This window comes from Harpia harpyja, chromosome 8, assembly GCF_026419915.1.
Source record: "Harpia harpyja isolate bHarHar1 chromosome 8, bHarHar1 primary haplotype, whole genome shotgun sequence".
Lineage (NCBI taxonomy): Eukaryota > Metazoa > Chordata > Aves > Accipitriformes > Accipitridae > Harpia > Harpia harpyja.
This window is the reverse complement of record NC_068947.1, coordinates 6584526-6600499: the sequence shown is the minus strand read 5'-3', so window position 1 is coordinate 6600499 and position 15974 is coordinate 6584526. Positions and strand designations below refer to the sequence as shown.

Genomic DNA, 15974 nt, shown 5'->3' with positions numbered 1-15974 from the left:
CTGAAATAAGGTCCAGGAATATTCAATTACAAGTGCTGTTTGCTTGTCATGTTAGGAATGAGGCATTATCTTAAGGAAGAACTTATTATGCCCTAAAAAGGCTTCATGTATGTCTTTCAGCTGCATTCAGTATTATAACATTAACAACTGGCTTTTCCACCATCCTGCTGTTACTCTGCCATTGATGCGCTCGCACTTTCTTGGTGTTGGTGCAAGTGTTTATGCAGGTATTAGGAGAACTGTGTTTATGGAGCTAAATAAGATAAGAACTAAAATACAGTGACTATGTCACTAGCTTTTGATAACTACTTTATTCATTGGTCATTCATTAAAATGTGGTTTGGTGAGTTTTTTTCAAACACCCTCTAAACTTTTTTGTTATTTCCGCTGATGATCATTTCTCATTTTAATTTGCTCTGTCTCTCATTTCATAAGTGGTTTCATTCTGATGGACGTGAATATAAGAATGCAATTATCCTGTAGAACTCAATGAATCTTTCTTTCTAAAGATCTGATTCCATACTTGTAGATGATTAAAAACAAGACACACACACACCGCTTTGTGTGGGATACTCTTCCATCTGCATCACTTACCTTCATGGAAGTTCTGTTACAGTGTGAGAGCTTACACATAATTTCTGTGGGTGTGAATACTTTTTCATCTTCCTAAAACATTGTCTATACATGGCTTTATTAAGTGGGAAAATGCTGTTTTTAACTCAGACACCAGGTTACTTAAGTCACACAGGAACTCTGTGATATGAAAAGGACTGAGTGATTCCTACTACTTTTGGTGGTACAGTGCTACCTCTGTTACATTGGATACAGCTAGGGAAGAAAAAGTAGATACAACTCAAAGGGAAAATACTTTATTTCATAAATGCCAAAAAACAGTTGTGCCGAAATGATATTAGATAACTAATTATCACTGTAGACTCAAAGGCTAAAACCAGGAGCACTCTATGGCATTGTAACTGCCTTGATTTCATTTTCAGCGTATGAGTGCAGCAGAAGGCCAAAGTGGTGGCACATCTTTTCACATAGACACAGTATCAGGCTGCCTGTTTCCTGATTAGGGTATCTGATACTCAGATATTCAGGTTGTGTGCTCTACATGACTGTATAATACCATTTGGTGTCTGAAATCAGAATTTGGAAATTCCTTTTTGTCCCACTTTGTAAGAAGAGCTCCAGAAGTCTGAAGAGAGGATCTTATTCAGGAGCAGTCCCTAGCTGGGGAAGGCAGTTCCCTGCCTAAGCCACATTGGGATGGTCTAGACAAATCTCTAAGTGTCTGTATGTCATACTTTATGCACTGCTGTGTTCAGTTCACTTCAAAGTTCACCAGTTGTGAACATTCATTTCCTGCTCACTACAATTTATGCACTTTATTCAGGTTTTCTAAAACAGAGATGCAAAACTTTTACTCTTTTGTGTCTGCTGCCATAAATCTTGCTTAGCTTTCTGCACAGTGAGCCTATCTTCAATAGAAGTGAAAAAGAATTACTCCACAAAGTCTTGTCTCTTGCCCAGTAGTTAGTGCACTCATCTGGGAAATGGTGAGTGTGCATTCAGATTCCCTGAGGCGAAGTGTCCAAGACCCAAGACACACCAGTTGTCTTCTTCTGGACTTTAATCACTAAATTATACTGCAGAATTCTCAGAGGAAGACCTAATGTTCTCTGAAGCCCTGAGTCAGTAATTTTTAAGATGAACCTCTGTCGTTAGTGTGTTCTCTGTATTGATTTTTGGTGACTTTGCACTTCATGCTCAGTATGTGGGAGCACTGAATTGTTCTTCAAGATGCAATCAATAAAATAGGTCCACTAAGACACTCTGAGTGTTCAGGAACACCTAGCTCTATCGTAGAAGAATTAAAAGCCTTCTCTAAGAAGTGTTGACACCTAATTTAGTCACTCTAAAATGCAGGTACCTGTTTGTTGGGTGTTAGAGTGTCTTGGCTTCATGTCTAAAAATGACAGTTTGAATATAACCTTAAGAAAAGTTGATCAACACCGGTTTACATGAAATCTCAGAGAAACCTGGTGTCTCACGCTTCATTCCTTTTAATATTTTGTGGTTTACATACATAGAATGACAAGTTCTCTGAAGACAAACACTTTTGAATTTAGCTCCTCTGTTTTGCCTGTTTGACCTTCTGTTTCTCCAGCTCTCCTGTTCTACTTCTCTTCCATTTCCTTCTTCACCATAAAGTTTGGTCCAGATAGTCTCTTCTTTTTCCTGTCTTCCTCTGAGTTTATTCCTCTATTTCATCAATTCACTTTTTCCATTGTCTTTTTTCCTCCTTTTTTACTGTCCCTTTCTACAATACCTTTTAGTACCTCTCTTTCTCCCAGCAATTTTTATATTGAAATGGGCTCTTGAAGAAAAACAAGGATTTGTTGCTCTAACTGTCAGAACAGCTACAGGTCTCTTTATGGTTACTTATGAAATAACCTAGTACATACATAAAATACATTGGTAGAAAATTTCATTTTTAAAGATTTAAAACATATGTTCATCAATCCTGAAACTTAAGAGACTTGCATGATTTAATTGTCAAAAATAGTCTTTACTGCAAATAGTAGCTTCTCCTTTTGAGACTGAAGTCTTTGAGTTTAGCCTTTCCTTCAGGTGTATTTCAGAGGTAAGTCATAAGCCTTCTGTGTTGACCCTCAGGCTGTAATTCGTGTGCACAGTCTTTGTCCCATTTAGATTTTCTCAGGAATGGAAGCAGAATTAGTCAGAAAAAAGGCTAGCCATAGTTTGAAAATCAGGTGTGTGTGATAATGAATTCATAAGGTGGACCTGGTGCCTGGTGTGTATATTCTGCCAGTTCTAGCACTATTCCTAGACTGTCTGCTACCAAAAAAACCCCCAATAAAACAAACAAAAATCTCTCCAACAGTGAAAGAATGATGCTAGCCAATTTTTTCTGTAGTATTTAGGCTCTCTGAAAGCGAGGGAAGATTTCCTGGTAGCATTAAAGTAATTTCTTTTTGACACCTGTAGGAATCAGTCTCTCACGATATGCAAACATTAAATTTTCTTTTCTAAATTCAGTCCTATTTAATTTGCTTTTAAAAACAGTGCTTCATAATACTTCTATGGTATAATGTTAAGAATGGTATTTTGGCATAAAGTAGTAAGCTATTAAGATCAGTTACTACATGCTGTGATTAGTCCTACTGCATATCTAAACCACACTAGTATTTTTACAACTAGATTTTTCTTTAAAAAATAATTCAAGCCTTTTTTTATAACTGCCTCAAAATATACACTACACTGCAGTCTCTATATTGCCTCATCTGAAATACTGGCTGACCACTCAAATTTTTAAGTTGTAACTTACTAGAAATAGATCTAATTAACATTCTACTTTCAGAAAACACTACATACAGTAAGTAGAAAATTTTTTAGTCACACTTTTATTGTGATTTCAGGGAAATGAATTTAACTTTTTTGTGAACTTAGCTTTTTGCAGTTCACAGCAGATAATGGCAAATAATTTTAAAGGAAGTACATATAAACTTTACAGTGTACACTATTTTATGTTTACAGTAATTTTTGTCTTTGATTTCTCCTTCAACAGCTTTATGTTCAGCCTCAATTTACAGCTTCTGTTACATTTTTGTTGCACTAGCTTTGTGGGCAGCTCCTTTTGAGGGTGGGGAGGGGGGAAGGAGAAGAATAGGAAGAGGAAGTCCATTGAGTAGATAAAGATGGGAGACAGACTTGCATCTCTTCTTGGTTTTGATGTTAACACACTCTGGAATTGCTACTAACAATATATTCCATGTGTCCATCTGATCTTTAAAAAGGAAAAAAAAAACAACCCTCAGCCTCTCTTGCATCATGTTCAAACACAATGACTCCAATTCCCAAATTCCTTAAACTCCTGAGACGTGGAAGGCTTAAATGCTATTCATAAGGAGAGGATACTGGCTTTACATGAATCATCCAAAAGATCTTATATGATTCCTTTTACTTTGATGGTTGATAATAATGAAATTACTGCATGCCTTAAATAATAAAACAAAATCAAACCAATCCCTATCCTTTAAGTGGTGATATTTTCATTTCTCCTACATAATGTTTCCAGTGATGGGTAGGTGGCTATTTTTTTTTTTTTTTTTTTTTTTAAGAGGTTGAGACAGTGGTGTGGAATTTGTATCTGGATGAATATTCTCAGCACCTCCTTGAAGGGATTGAAAGAAAATAAGAGACCAGCATGAAGTGCTAACTACATAGACATAATACACTGTGAGAGCAGTACTCCCAGTAGGAAGCTTTATCTGTCAGTCTTTTAACCCACCATTCCCTTGCTTATGGCTGACTGTTTTGGTTCGATCAGATATTTCTAATGCCCTTTCTCTGTCATTTTATAAAGGGGTTAGTTTGAGTAGTGTCGTGGTTTAAGCCCAGCTGGTAACAAAGCACCACGAAGCTGCTCGCTCACTCCTCCCCCCTGGCCCCAGTGGAATGAGGAGAAAATACAAAGAAAAACTTGAGACAAGGACAGGGAGGGATCACTCATCACTTACGGTCATGGGCAAAAGACAGGCTCAACTTGAGGAAGAAACAAAATCAAGTTAATTTACTACAAATCAAACCAAAACAAGGATACTGAGAAGTAAACCCAAACCTTAGAACACCTTCCCCCCACCCCTCCCTCCTTCCCGCCTCAACTCCACTCCCGGTTCTCTCTCTCTCCTCCCCCCAGCAGCGCAGGGGGACAGGGGATGGGGGTTGGGGTCAGCTCACCACACCTTGTCCCTGCTGCTCCTTCCTCCTCAGGGGCAGGACCCCTCACTCGTCCCCTGCTCCAGCGTGGGGTCCCTCCCATGGCAGACAGTCCTCCACGAACTTCTCCAACGTGAGTCCTTCCCATGGGCTGCAGTTCTTCACCAACTGCTCCAGCGTGGGTCCCTTCCATGGGCTGCAGTCCTTCACGCACCGACTGCTCCAGCGCAGGCTTTCCCATGGAGTCACGGCCATCTTAGGGGGCATCCCCCTGCTCCGGCATGGGCTCCTCCCCAGGCTGCAGGTGGGCATCTGCTCCCCCACTCCCCTCCATGGGCTGGGGGGGGACAGCCCGCCATCTCACCACAGGCTGCAGGGGCACCTCCTCCCCCTCTTTCTTCACCGACCTCCGAATCTGCACAGGCGTTCCTCTCATACTCCAATCCCATTACTTACTGCAGGTTCCCCTTCTTAAATCTGTTCTTCCAGAGGCACTACCACCGTCACTGATGGGCTCGGCCTGGGCCAGAGGTGGGTCCATCTTGGAGCAGGGGAAGCTCCTAGCAGCTTCTCCCAGGAGCCGTCCCTGCAGCCCCTCCCCCGCTACCAAACCCTTGTGACACAAACCCAAAACAAATAGATATTCCCATTTGTATAATCACCATCTCTCTATGGACATTTAGGCTCTTTAGCAATTGCTTTTAAAACCGATTGTGACGAGCAGTGGAGCATGGGTTACTTGGCAAAGCTACAAGGGCACGTCAGTGGGCCTAGGGTGAGCATTTTCAGAATATAAGCTTGGGATATGGTTCCTTGGATGGTATTTTCTCCATTGAACCAAATAAACAAGGCAGCAGCTGTGGAGTGGTACCATCCCCCTAGGAATATACAGAAACTAAAATATTTTGCTAAGGAAGATAGGTCAGTCCTGCTACAGTTGAAACTCTCCCCACTTCAGGCTCCAGGTCACAGACAGCTTTCCCTGTTTACTTCTTGTAATCTTTTTTCTCCAGATGGATATCAGAGAGAGCTTTTCCTCTTTCTTCTAAATGTGTTGAGGCTTCCCCCCCACCCCCACCCCCTGGCCCTTTAATCAGGATTTTGAAGTGGGAACAAGTGGCATTCATTAGCTTCCTCCTTGCTTCTTTAAAATGCTTGAACTTAGGCCAGGTGACTGCATTAGAAATGAGCACTTTGTTGCAGCTGTTTCTGCTTCAGGGTGGCAGAGTGGGGAGATGAGAAGGAAAACGGCATTCAAAAGAGGTCCTGGATAGAAGAAGCAAAAGTTTTAGTTCAGTAAGTTAAAGGCAACATAGAAGTAAAAGAAATAGTATGAAGAGGTATGAAAATACTTTTATTGTAGCAAGTCACTAAGTTATATGCTAGTTACTGGCTCCTGGTTTAATTGTAAGAGTACTGAAGGTATATGTAAGATTTTCTTGTGTAAGTAAAGCTAGAACAACAAGAAAACCACAACTTTTCTCTTGAAAAGGAGATAGAAACTTTTATGATCTAAGTATGGCTCCTTTCTACATACGCTGATGGAAAATTTTTGTGAATTAGATCTGTAAGTTGCTCTTTTGCTAAATTATTTTATGATAGACCAATTCTAATTGTGTTATAATCTTAGCTAGATGTTAATGCAGCTTAAGAAAATGACCTATAAAACATGCATGGTGTTTCTTTGTGATGTTCATAATTACCTTTGTGTAATTATTTTTTACCGAAGGTTATGTAAGTTATAAAGGTTGCTGTTTTAAAGGCTTGTGATACTTTAGAAATGAGTCACTTCAGAGATTCTGAAGAAATTAAAACAATACAACCTGTGATGTTAAAGTATCTTCAAAATGTTTTACTTCCTTCCTTCAGAACTCTCCGTCTGGAGTGTATGTTTTGTTTCTCTTATTTTTCTTGAATCAACACCTCTGCAAAATTCATTACCTTTTCAGGATTCAATGCCATGTGCATCTTAGATTATGTCACTTCAGGTTCATATGGAAAAAAACTTACTGGAATGAATAAACATGTTCTTTAGTAAGTAAAGAAACCAACCCCCAGAAATGCTGTTTAGTTTTTCTTCACTGCTTATAAACTCTTCTGGGGGTTATTTGGTCTTAATATCTCTATCTGCACTCATGAAAATTAGCTTTCTGTTTTTTGACAAAGATTTAGCAGGTGGTATCTGGGGAAAAATAAGAGTAAACTTTGAAGATGTGTTTTGAAACTGTATTGCTGATAGGGGCTGCAGCTAGGAACAGAGCACTGTGGTGGGATGGAGTTACTGGACACAGTTGTCTGCCGCTTCTGAGTTTTGTTTTGTTGCTTGCTTTAAATCGGATGGGAACCTGTTGCTTTTTGTAGTAACTGTGGTTTCTCTTATGCATGACTTAAATATGTCTGGATTTGTTTGGTGTTAGTATACTCCAGATTCAATTTTCTTACCCCAGCTGATCTATTCCCACCATAAATTATGTAAGGGGGTGGGGTGGTAAATCCCTCTTGTACTTTATGACCAACTATTTTTCTTGCAACTATATTCTAAAAAACTTCAGGTTTGTTTTCCCATTTTTTATTTTTCTTTTTGCTAGTTATAAGAAAGAACTGCAGGTACAGAATTTACCTTGTATTTGATATAAATTTTGGTTTTACAATACAAAACTTCTCCACTGAAGCCTTTAATCCTTTCAATTGTGGCTGTCCATGGTCTTGTCATAAACTAATACAAGATCAGTGCTGTTTTAGCTGATCGGTGAGCAGCTAGATGGAGTTCAACATGTTCTAGGTCATTCTAACTTCTTTAAACATGCATATGCTTATATGTGCTCAGTGAGAGGAGTGAAGACTGCTAGTTATGTCTCCTTGGCTTTACTCCCTGTGAGACATGAGCTGAGCTGCAGATGGGAGAGCAAACTTCCTCTCCCTTTGTACAATTTGAACAATAGCCAGAGAGCAAATGAAGGCGGAGAATCAGTATTCTGTTTTATTTCTCTTCTCTATTATTTCAAACCTGCTCACGCCTGTATTTAGAACTCCTTAGAAAGCTAATAATAATTGCTACTTGAAATTCTGTTTCAGTGTTGTTTCAGGGATTTTTAAAAGCTATTTGCCATATACCACAATTCTTAATCTTCTAGGCTATAATACCCCCTGCAATCATGCTTGGCAGTATTGCTGCATAAATATACCCAGCAAAACATCTAGACACATAGCACTGAGAAGCTGATGCTTCAAGCTGACATTATGACACTCTTAGTCTACTCATGGTGCTACTGAAAAGTGTATAGTCAAGTATTCTTTCAACAAAGGGAATATCTGGAAAGTTAAATTGCTGTTGGAATAGGGAGAGCCTGGATTATGCAATTGAGAAGTTGGATGAAATTGAACATCTGAGATATTATTAATGATGACAGAGGTTTTTCAAGAGGAATGAGACAATATTGTGTTATTCCTCAATGAATAATTCTAAACGTTATTGTTCTTGCCCAGCAAAGTCCTCACTGGTTAGAAGAAAGCATGTTCCTGTATATAAAATCTTGTATCGCCAAACGAGTCATGATTGTGTGAAGATAATGTGTTGCTCTGAGGAGCGCAAGTATGATTAGGACTTCAAACCAAATTCCTGCAAAAACATTTGGTGGGGGGAGGTAGTCCCTCAGATATCATTCTTTTCTTTCCTTGTCCTAAAAGCTTTTGTCACTGAATAATCTTTTTACACCCTAGTCTCTGTAGCATTTGTGCAACACATCCTTGCAGAAATTTTTAAGAAAGTCATAATAGATAGCCTTGTGGTTACTACATTTTCTCTTCGCTAAATTTGATGTATGAGCTTACACAACCTATGCCATATGCCAGCCAAAAAATGTTAGATTTGGAGAGAACAAAGAATTTAAGAATATCAGTATGCCTGTAGAGTAAGGTGTAGGAGTGCGGTGGGTTGACCCCAGTCAGCAGCTGAGCAGCCACACAGCCACTTGCTTGCTTCTCCCCCTGCTCCCCCAGGACAGGGAAGAGAATAGGAAATGCAAAAGCAGGAAAACTCATGAGCCGAAATAACATTTAATAAATGAAGGAAAGAACAGAAGTACAAGTGATGCAAAGGCAGTAACTCAACATCTCCCACAAGCAGACTGATGCCCAGCCAGGCTTCAAGCAGCAGCCACCTTGGAAGACAAACACCCCCCCCCCCCTTTCCCTTACTCCAGTATTTATTGCTGAGCAAGTTATATAGTATGGAGTATCCCTTTGGCCAGTTTGGGTCACCTGTCCTGGCTGCATCCCCTTCCAGCTTTGTGCCCACCCCCAGCCTACTCTTGGGGGAGGCAGAGCGGGGGGGAAAAAGAGAAGGTCTTGATCCTATTTAAGCATGGTTCAGCAATAGCTAAACAACTGGTTTGTTGTTAATGCCATTTTAACCACAAATCCAAAACACAGGATCATATGGATCGCTATGAAGAACATTAACTCCATCCCAGTCATACCCAGTACAAGGAGGATGGAAAAAATTGTGCAGACATAATCTGTATTTTGAAAATGCTAGTGTTTTAGTACACAAACCAGTCTATGAGATCACAGACTTAATGCATCCATGACTAGAAACAGAGATTATCACCCAAGTTTCCTCTCCCTTCCCCATCCTGCCCCCAGGCAAATTTAGTTTTTTGAAGTTGTTCTGCATGTGGGAAGGAGAAACCTCTGTTCTTAAGAACCTCTGCATAGAGAAGCAAAATACCTTAGAATAACTTAATGGTTCCAATGGAAATGACTACCCTCTCAGAAAAAAGTTGGACAGCAATGATGCATAACTGGGAAATTACTACTACATAAATGGCATTTTTCCTTTGCTCTCTTGGTGTTATTTCAGTAAGATGTAGTGAACATTTTTGCCCTCTATTATAACTATGGGAGGCTGTTTAAAATGTACTTTTAAAATTAATAAAAATGTAAGTAAATCTGTCATAACTAATTGCAACACTTTGTATAAATAACATACTTGATTTATCTCTAAGTAAAATTATATGTTTAAATGTTTTCTGATTTAGAACGTTGTGTCAAAGTCACAAATAGTGTAGTTGTTTTTCTTCATATTATGTGCACGTTAATTACAGAATACCTGATTAAACTTTTTTTCCCGAGTGCCTGATAACAAATTCTGATCTCCTAATGGATAACTCTCAGATGAAATGCCAAAGATCATAATGTATTAACATTATTTATATTGCAAATAGTGCAACTGATAATACAAGGGCTCAGATTGTGTATCGGAGCTATAATTCAGTTTTGGTCATTCTGTCTTTTCCTGCAAGAGCATTTAAATTGTGCTGTAGTGCTTTTGCTCCTATCAGCTAAAATCTATGATTGGACTACAGTTTTATACTCTTCTGAAAAGTGTGTTTTTCTAAAGGTTTTGGTAAGAAAAGTGGCACATGCAGCTATACTGCCTATGTTCCCAGGTCATGAATTTTTGAACCTGTTGACCGATTTCAATTGGATATAGCAGTGAGCTGGTAATCTTAGAAGCAATTACATTCTTAGAAATCGTAAGTGAAGTGAGAAACTGGTGGCTGGAGAGAGGAGGAAGGCTGCAAAATGACTTCAGCAATTTTCTGTCCTGCTTGGCCTGCCATGAGCCAGTCCCAGTGTGCATGACCACAGCGTGTGATTCTTCTCACCCAGGCCCTCTTCGGGACTGGAAGAGGGGAGCAAGCCTGCTGTGGGCGTTTTGGGCAGTGACAGGAGCAGAGCGTTACAGGTTAAAACGGGCATTTTGGGGGAGTGAGGTTATAGGCTGTTGAGACTTAGTGGAGAATGAGAAATGTGGTTAATGTGATGGTGACGGACATGGAAAACCCATTAGAAACCAAGCTTCCTTAGTTCCAGCTCTGACTGAACAAGCCCTTTCATTAAGAAAATAAAATAGTAATAGCTGATGCTGATGGATAGCTGTAGAAATATGTAATTAAATCTAATGCTGAAAAAGAAGAAACTTACTGTTACTCTTATTTTTGCTTTAGACCAGACCTGTTTGATTGGAATGCTGTTGCTTCTCAGCAGTCACCTGTACAACGATTAGACCATGCATTCAACATAGCCAGGCAACACCTGGGCATAGAGAAACTCCTTGATCCTGAAGGTTAGTAGAAGTTGTGTTCTTTTGTCTAAATGGAAAATCAGTTTTTCTATGCATTTGATTGTAAATTAATTTGACTTTTTTTGCACAAGAATTTAACATTTTACAAGATAAATCATAAACTGAAGCAAGATCCTGTGTATATTTATGTTTTAATGTTACCTTTGTGCTCTATTGAAATAGCATAAGAACGTGCTCTAAAGCAATTATTTTCCAGCTTTGGGGCCAGACCTTTAATGTGCATGCGCTGAATTAACGGTATCTCAATAAGTAGCTGATTTCTGTTTCAAAGATTTAGAGCGTCTTCAGCTTTTATATCTTCTGGAAAGACCATGAGTTCAAATTACCTTTTAAAATATATCCAAAATGTGTATTCAAACTCTAGATACTTGTATCTTTAAAATATTACTTATATATCTTCTGCATATTGAAATTTTGTCAGGATGGCATGACTCATATCACTGTCGTTTAGTCTTATATGTGATAGACTTGCCCATTTTACCTTAACTCTATCTTTTGTACTTCCTTATGCAGTCATGTTTGAAAGATTCCTTGTTTTTCACATGATCTTTGTGGTTTTGTCCATTTCTGTATATTCTCTGCCCTACTTTCTGCATTGCTGAGAGCCTAAGTAATTTACCCTCAGAGAACGTTTCTAAAGCATTCTTTACTACAAGGCAATGTTGAACAGCTGTCCTTTTTATATATGCCTTTGTATATATACACGCTGTCTTTTTCCACACCATGATCCATATGCTATATTTTCATGCAACTTCCTGTTAAGCCAGTAAGAAATGCAAGTTTTCTCTATGTTTGTTCTGTTCTCAGTGGCTCGCCTGGTGGTGAGTTTCTGGGAAGAACCAGAAGTAACAAAACATAAAAATGAGTCTAAAATGTAACGTCAGGTCTCTTAATGTTTAAATATAATGGGGTATGTCTCAAGATTGAACTAATAACCTTGTATCCTGTATATTTCCCTAGGGGAAAAGTATGCAAAAACTGTCTGCTTTTGCTGTAGTTGAACATCATAAAGCTCTCTCTCTGTAACCTTACTGCTTTGTAGAGTGAAAAACTGTTAGAGGAGATGGTTTAAAATAGTCAAATAGTTCCCCTTGTACAAGCAATGTATGGGGTGTCTGTAGTGGAATTTGTGGAAGAAATGCACAGTAAAATCAGTACAGCATTGCTTGCTAGTATACTATCTTTCATCTCTAGAACTGAATTTGTGTGTATCACTGGAGGAGGAACAGGCTTTCTACATGCTAAAGCATGCGATTCAGCTTGTAAGCTGTGAATGAGATTGGAATTGAAAACTGGGTTGCACAACTGAATAGATGTAGTCACAGTCTTTGCTATAATTGGTTCAACTTTCTTCTTAAAATAGATTAGTGAATAAGTTATTTTCTGTATGCAAAAGTCACTTTTGATTAGACATTCTGGTTTTGGCAAAGATACTTGCAGTTGTTTAGCCCACAACTGAAAAACTCTTAAACATTGGTGGTTTTCCAAATGTCTGCTGTTATTATTTGCTATTCAGTGTTGTAAATCATGGTGCTTGCCACCTATTTTTTTTTTCTCTAGAAATAAAAAACTGCAAACTTTTCCAAAGGAAAACTAAATTCTGTACCTATTTGAAAATGTATGAATCTGTGAAGCTGTAACAGTTTCATTCATGATAATCTGTTCCTAGACTGAAAAGTAGAATTACTGGTATGTGAGTGAAGAATCTTGTTTGAAGGTTCCAGCATACTACTTCTGTAATTTTACTTTGTATATTTATCACCTCTCCTAATTAGATACTCAAATATCTCTTAACAGTATATCGTGTAACAACAGTCTATTCTCTGGCTGCTAACTTAATAAAAACTGCAAAGTGCTACTATATTAGGACAAAAAGGGAGTATGCATTCAGTGGTGAAATGTTATTTTAATGTAACTTAATGTTTGTCAAAACAGCACCTGTGTAATTTGTGAACACTTTAGAATTTGTTTTTGTTAATTAAATGTTTGCTGTCTCAATATTTTGAAAATATTATGTCAAAAGGAAGTCACTATTCAATAAAGCCCTATTCTTCTGCAACCATATGGGACAGTCAAAAAAGAAAGGGTTTGGGGTGTTTTGTTTGTGTTCTGAAGGTACTGATGATTGATACATCTTGAAACAGATGACTAGGAAGTCTGTCTTAGCAATTACATTTTGAAAATTAAATATTTTTATTCAGCCAGACATTGGTTTTCTAGGTTATATATGAAGTTTGTTTGTTTGTGAGTTTGCTGATATTTCAAGTCTGTCCCATGAGCAGCTTTTAAAACATTGTTTCAGAATTTGATGTCCATTTCAATCACCAAAGTGGTTAAGTTATGGACTATGTTTTTCTTGTAAAAGCTGTGTTGTGCAAGTTAAAACTTTTGTATTTTGATTCATGCAGAGATGATGGTTCTTGTTATTTCCTCATATTGACTACTAGGAATGCTTTTTTTACATCAGTAGTATATCTTAAAGCAGGCACTTTGCTTAACTTTTAAGCAAGTGAACTTAACAAAACCTACCTTAGACAATTGTATTTATACCGATGATGCATGCATCTTAAAACACAGAAGAAAACACTAGGCATCTCCTGTAAAAGGCTGCTTCTGTGTCCTTTCATCTTCTTAAGAAATTCTTATTTTATACCCAGGTCCTAAAGTAGTTTGACAAAATTGCTTTGTTCCTGTTTTGATACGTTGACTTTGTATCTTATCTGTGAAGCTGGTTAATGTATTCACAGTGTATGTAACCTTACTAACTTCCTCTTAAAAATAGCAAGATGTATGTCTTTCTGCTTATAGCTTTCCTCTAAACAAAATTAGCTAAGGAAAGATTGTGATTAATCAGGTGTTATCTGAAGATACTGTGTTTTGATATAAATTCCCAAAATAGGCCACATAGGCAGCATAGAATAAATTCTGCAGAGCTGTTCTGCAATCAAAATGCTCATAATGCTGGGGGAAAAAAGCAAACAAAATTGTCTGCAAGAATAAGATATATGGTAGGAGCTTTATTCCAGCCTTTTCCCTTTCCTGTTCAGACAGAAGAGGTGAGAAAGCTGACCCCATTCCACAGCAAAAATTTTAAATATATGTTAGCTGTTGGTTCTTTTTTTTGTTGTTTTTTTTTTTTCCCTGATGTTGAAAAAGTGTGTAGAAAAACATAAGGGACAGGTTTCCTTCCTCTCTTCTGTCATGAAAAAGCAGTGGAAGATTCAGCTCTATTCTGGATGCAGGAGTTGAATGTACATTGTTTGTTAATGATGCTAAATTAGGAGTAGCTGTGGACTCCCTTGAGGGTAGAGAGGCCTTACAGAGAGATCTGCATAGACTAGAGAGGTGGGCAATCACCAGCTGTATGAAATTTAACAAGAGCAAGTGCCAGATTCTGCACCTGGGACAGGGTAATCCTGGTTAGACGTACAAATTGGGGAACGAGTCTGGGTTTTGGGTTGCTGGCAAGCTGAACATGAGTCAACAGTGTGCCTTGGCAGCCAAAAGGGCCAACTGTGTCCTGGGGTACATCAGACACAGCAACGCTAGCCAGTCAAGGGAGGTGATCGTGTGCAGTTTTGGGCACCTCAGTATAAGGAGGACATCAAATTATTAGAGTGTGTCCAGAGAAGGGCGACCAAGATGGTGAAGGGCCTCGAGGGCAAGACTTACAGGTGTGGCTGAGGTCACTTGGTTTGTTCAGCTTGGAGAAGAGAAGGCTGAGGGGTGACCTCGTCGCTGTCTACAACTTCCTCAAGGAGGGAAGCGGAGGGGGAGGTGCTGATCTCCTCTCTCTGGGGACCAGCGATAGGACACGAGGAAAGGGAATGAAGCTCCATCAGGGGAAGTTCAGATCGGACATGAGGAAAAGGTTCTTCATGGAGATGGGTGATCAGTCACTGGAACAGGCTCCCCAGGGAAGTGGTCGCAGCACCAAGCCTGTCAGAGTTCAAGGAGTGTCTGGAGGACGCTTTTAGTCATATGGTTTAGTTTTAGGTAGTCCTGTGAGGAGCGGGGAGTTGGACTCGATGATCCTCATAGGTCCCTTCCAACTTGAGATATTCTATGATCTTTTTGAATGAATCTTGCCAGTGAGTGACATGTAATCAGGGTTATATGTCTATCTGGTGTTCACTACTGTAGTGTATGAAAGATAACAAGGCAAAAAATAGGAAGGTGGGGGGGAAATTGATGGATGGTCGAAAGTGTTATTTAGAAGAAAGTTAATAAAGACCTAGAGGTTAGCGGGCAGGATTCAAAAGGAAAAATGTGTTTGCAAATCAAACTTTTTAGGCCAAAGTAATGCTCTCTGATCCTTTCAAAGAAAAACATATTTTCCTTTGCTTGTTCAAAATTAATATTTGTGGGCTTCCAGTCATGTCTCATTCAAGTAAAAATATCACGAGATGAACATTGCCAAACCCAGGTCGTTTTCATAGTGATTTTTGTTCAGATTTGAATGGCAAAGCTAGCATATGGAAAATTTCTGCTACAATAATGTGTATTTTTTTTAACATTATTTTATTTTCTTTCTCTTTTTTTTTTTTGAAGACCATTACTCTTGGTACAACTAAGGAAAATGTTCAACTGTTTTTTCACACCTTTTTGATGACTATCATGGTATTCTGGATGTAAATTTGAGTTGCTGACTTCTGAAAAGATTTTGGTTGATTGTTTTCAATGTAAATAATTCAGGTGGTTAATCTCTGACTGCTCTCGAAATTAGAGTATTTTAGACATAAATAATATAACCCTCTGAACATTTTTCTTTTAAAAATTATAAACTTAGTCTTCAGCTCCCTACATTCCTCACTCGTTATTCTAAGCTACTGTTATGTACAGGGAATGAGTAGTGATGGAAATATTTGTCGTCTTTGCTGGTATGGATTCACTTTAGCTGATTTCAGCAAAAGACTTAAAATTAAGCGAATCGGGCAAATGATGATGACATTAGCAATTATAACTCGTATATATGAAAGCTTGAACAATTGATCAAGCTGTTAAGACTAGTCTGTATCTTTTAATAACATCTAATTACCAGTACCTGCAGTTACATCTTTTAGCGGTTAACTGATTCTTTGTG

General features: G+C 38.5%; 1 protein-coding gene across 14 annotated transcripts in view; it reads left to right on the top strand.

Moving 5' to 3' along the window:
* DMD (dystrophin) overlaps positions 1–15974 on the top strand; it is a 1317358-nt gene that overhangs the window by 409188 nt on the left and 892196 nt on the right. For all 14 annotated transcript variants that reach the window (XM_052795054.1, XM_052795067.1, XM_052795065.1 and 11 more), the window contains exon 7: positions 10755–10873. In XM_052795054.1, the coding sequence (XP_052651014.1) occupies positions 10755–10873 (119 nt within the window). The remainder of the gene's footprint in view (positions 1–10754; positions 10874–15974) is intronic.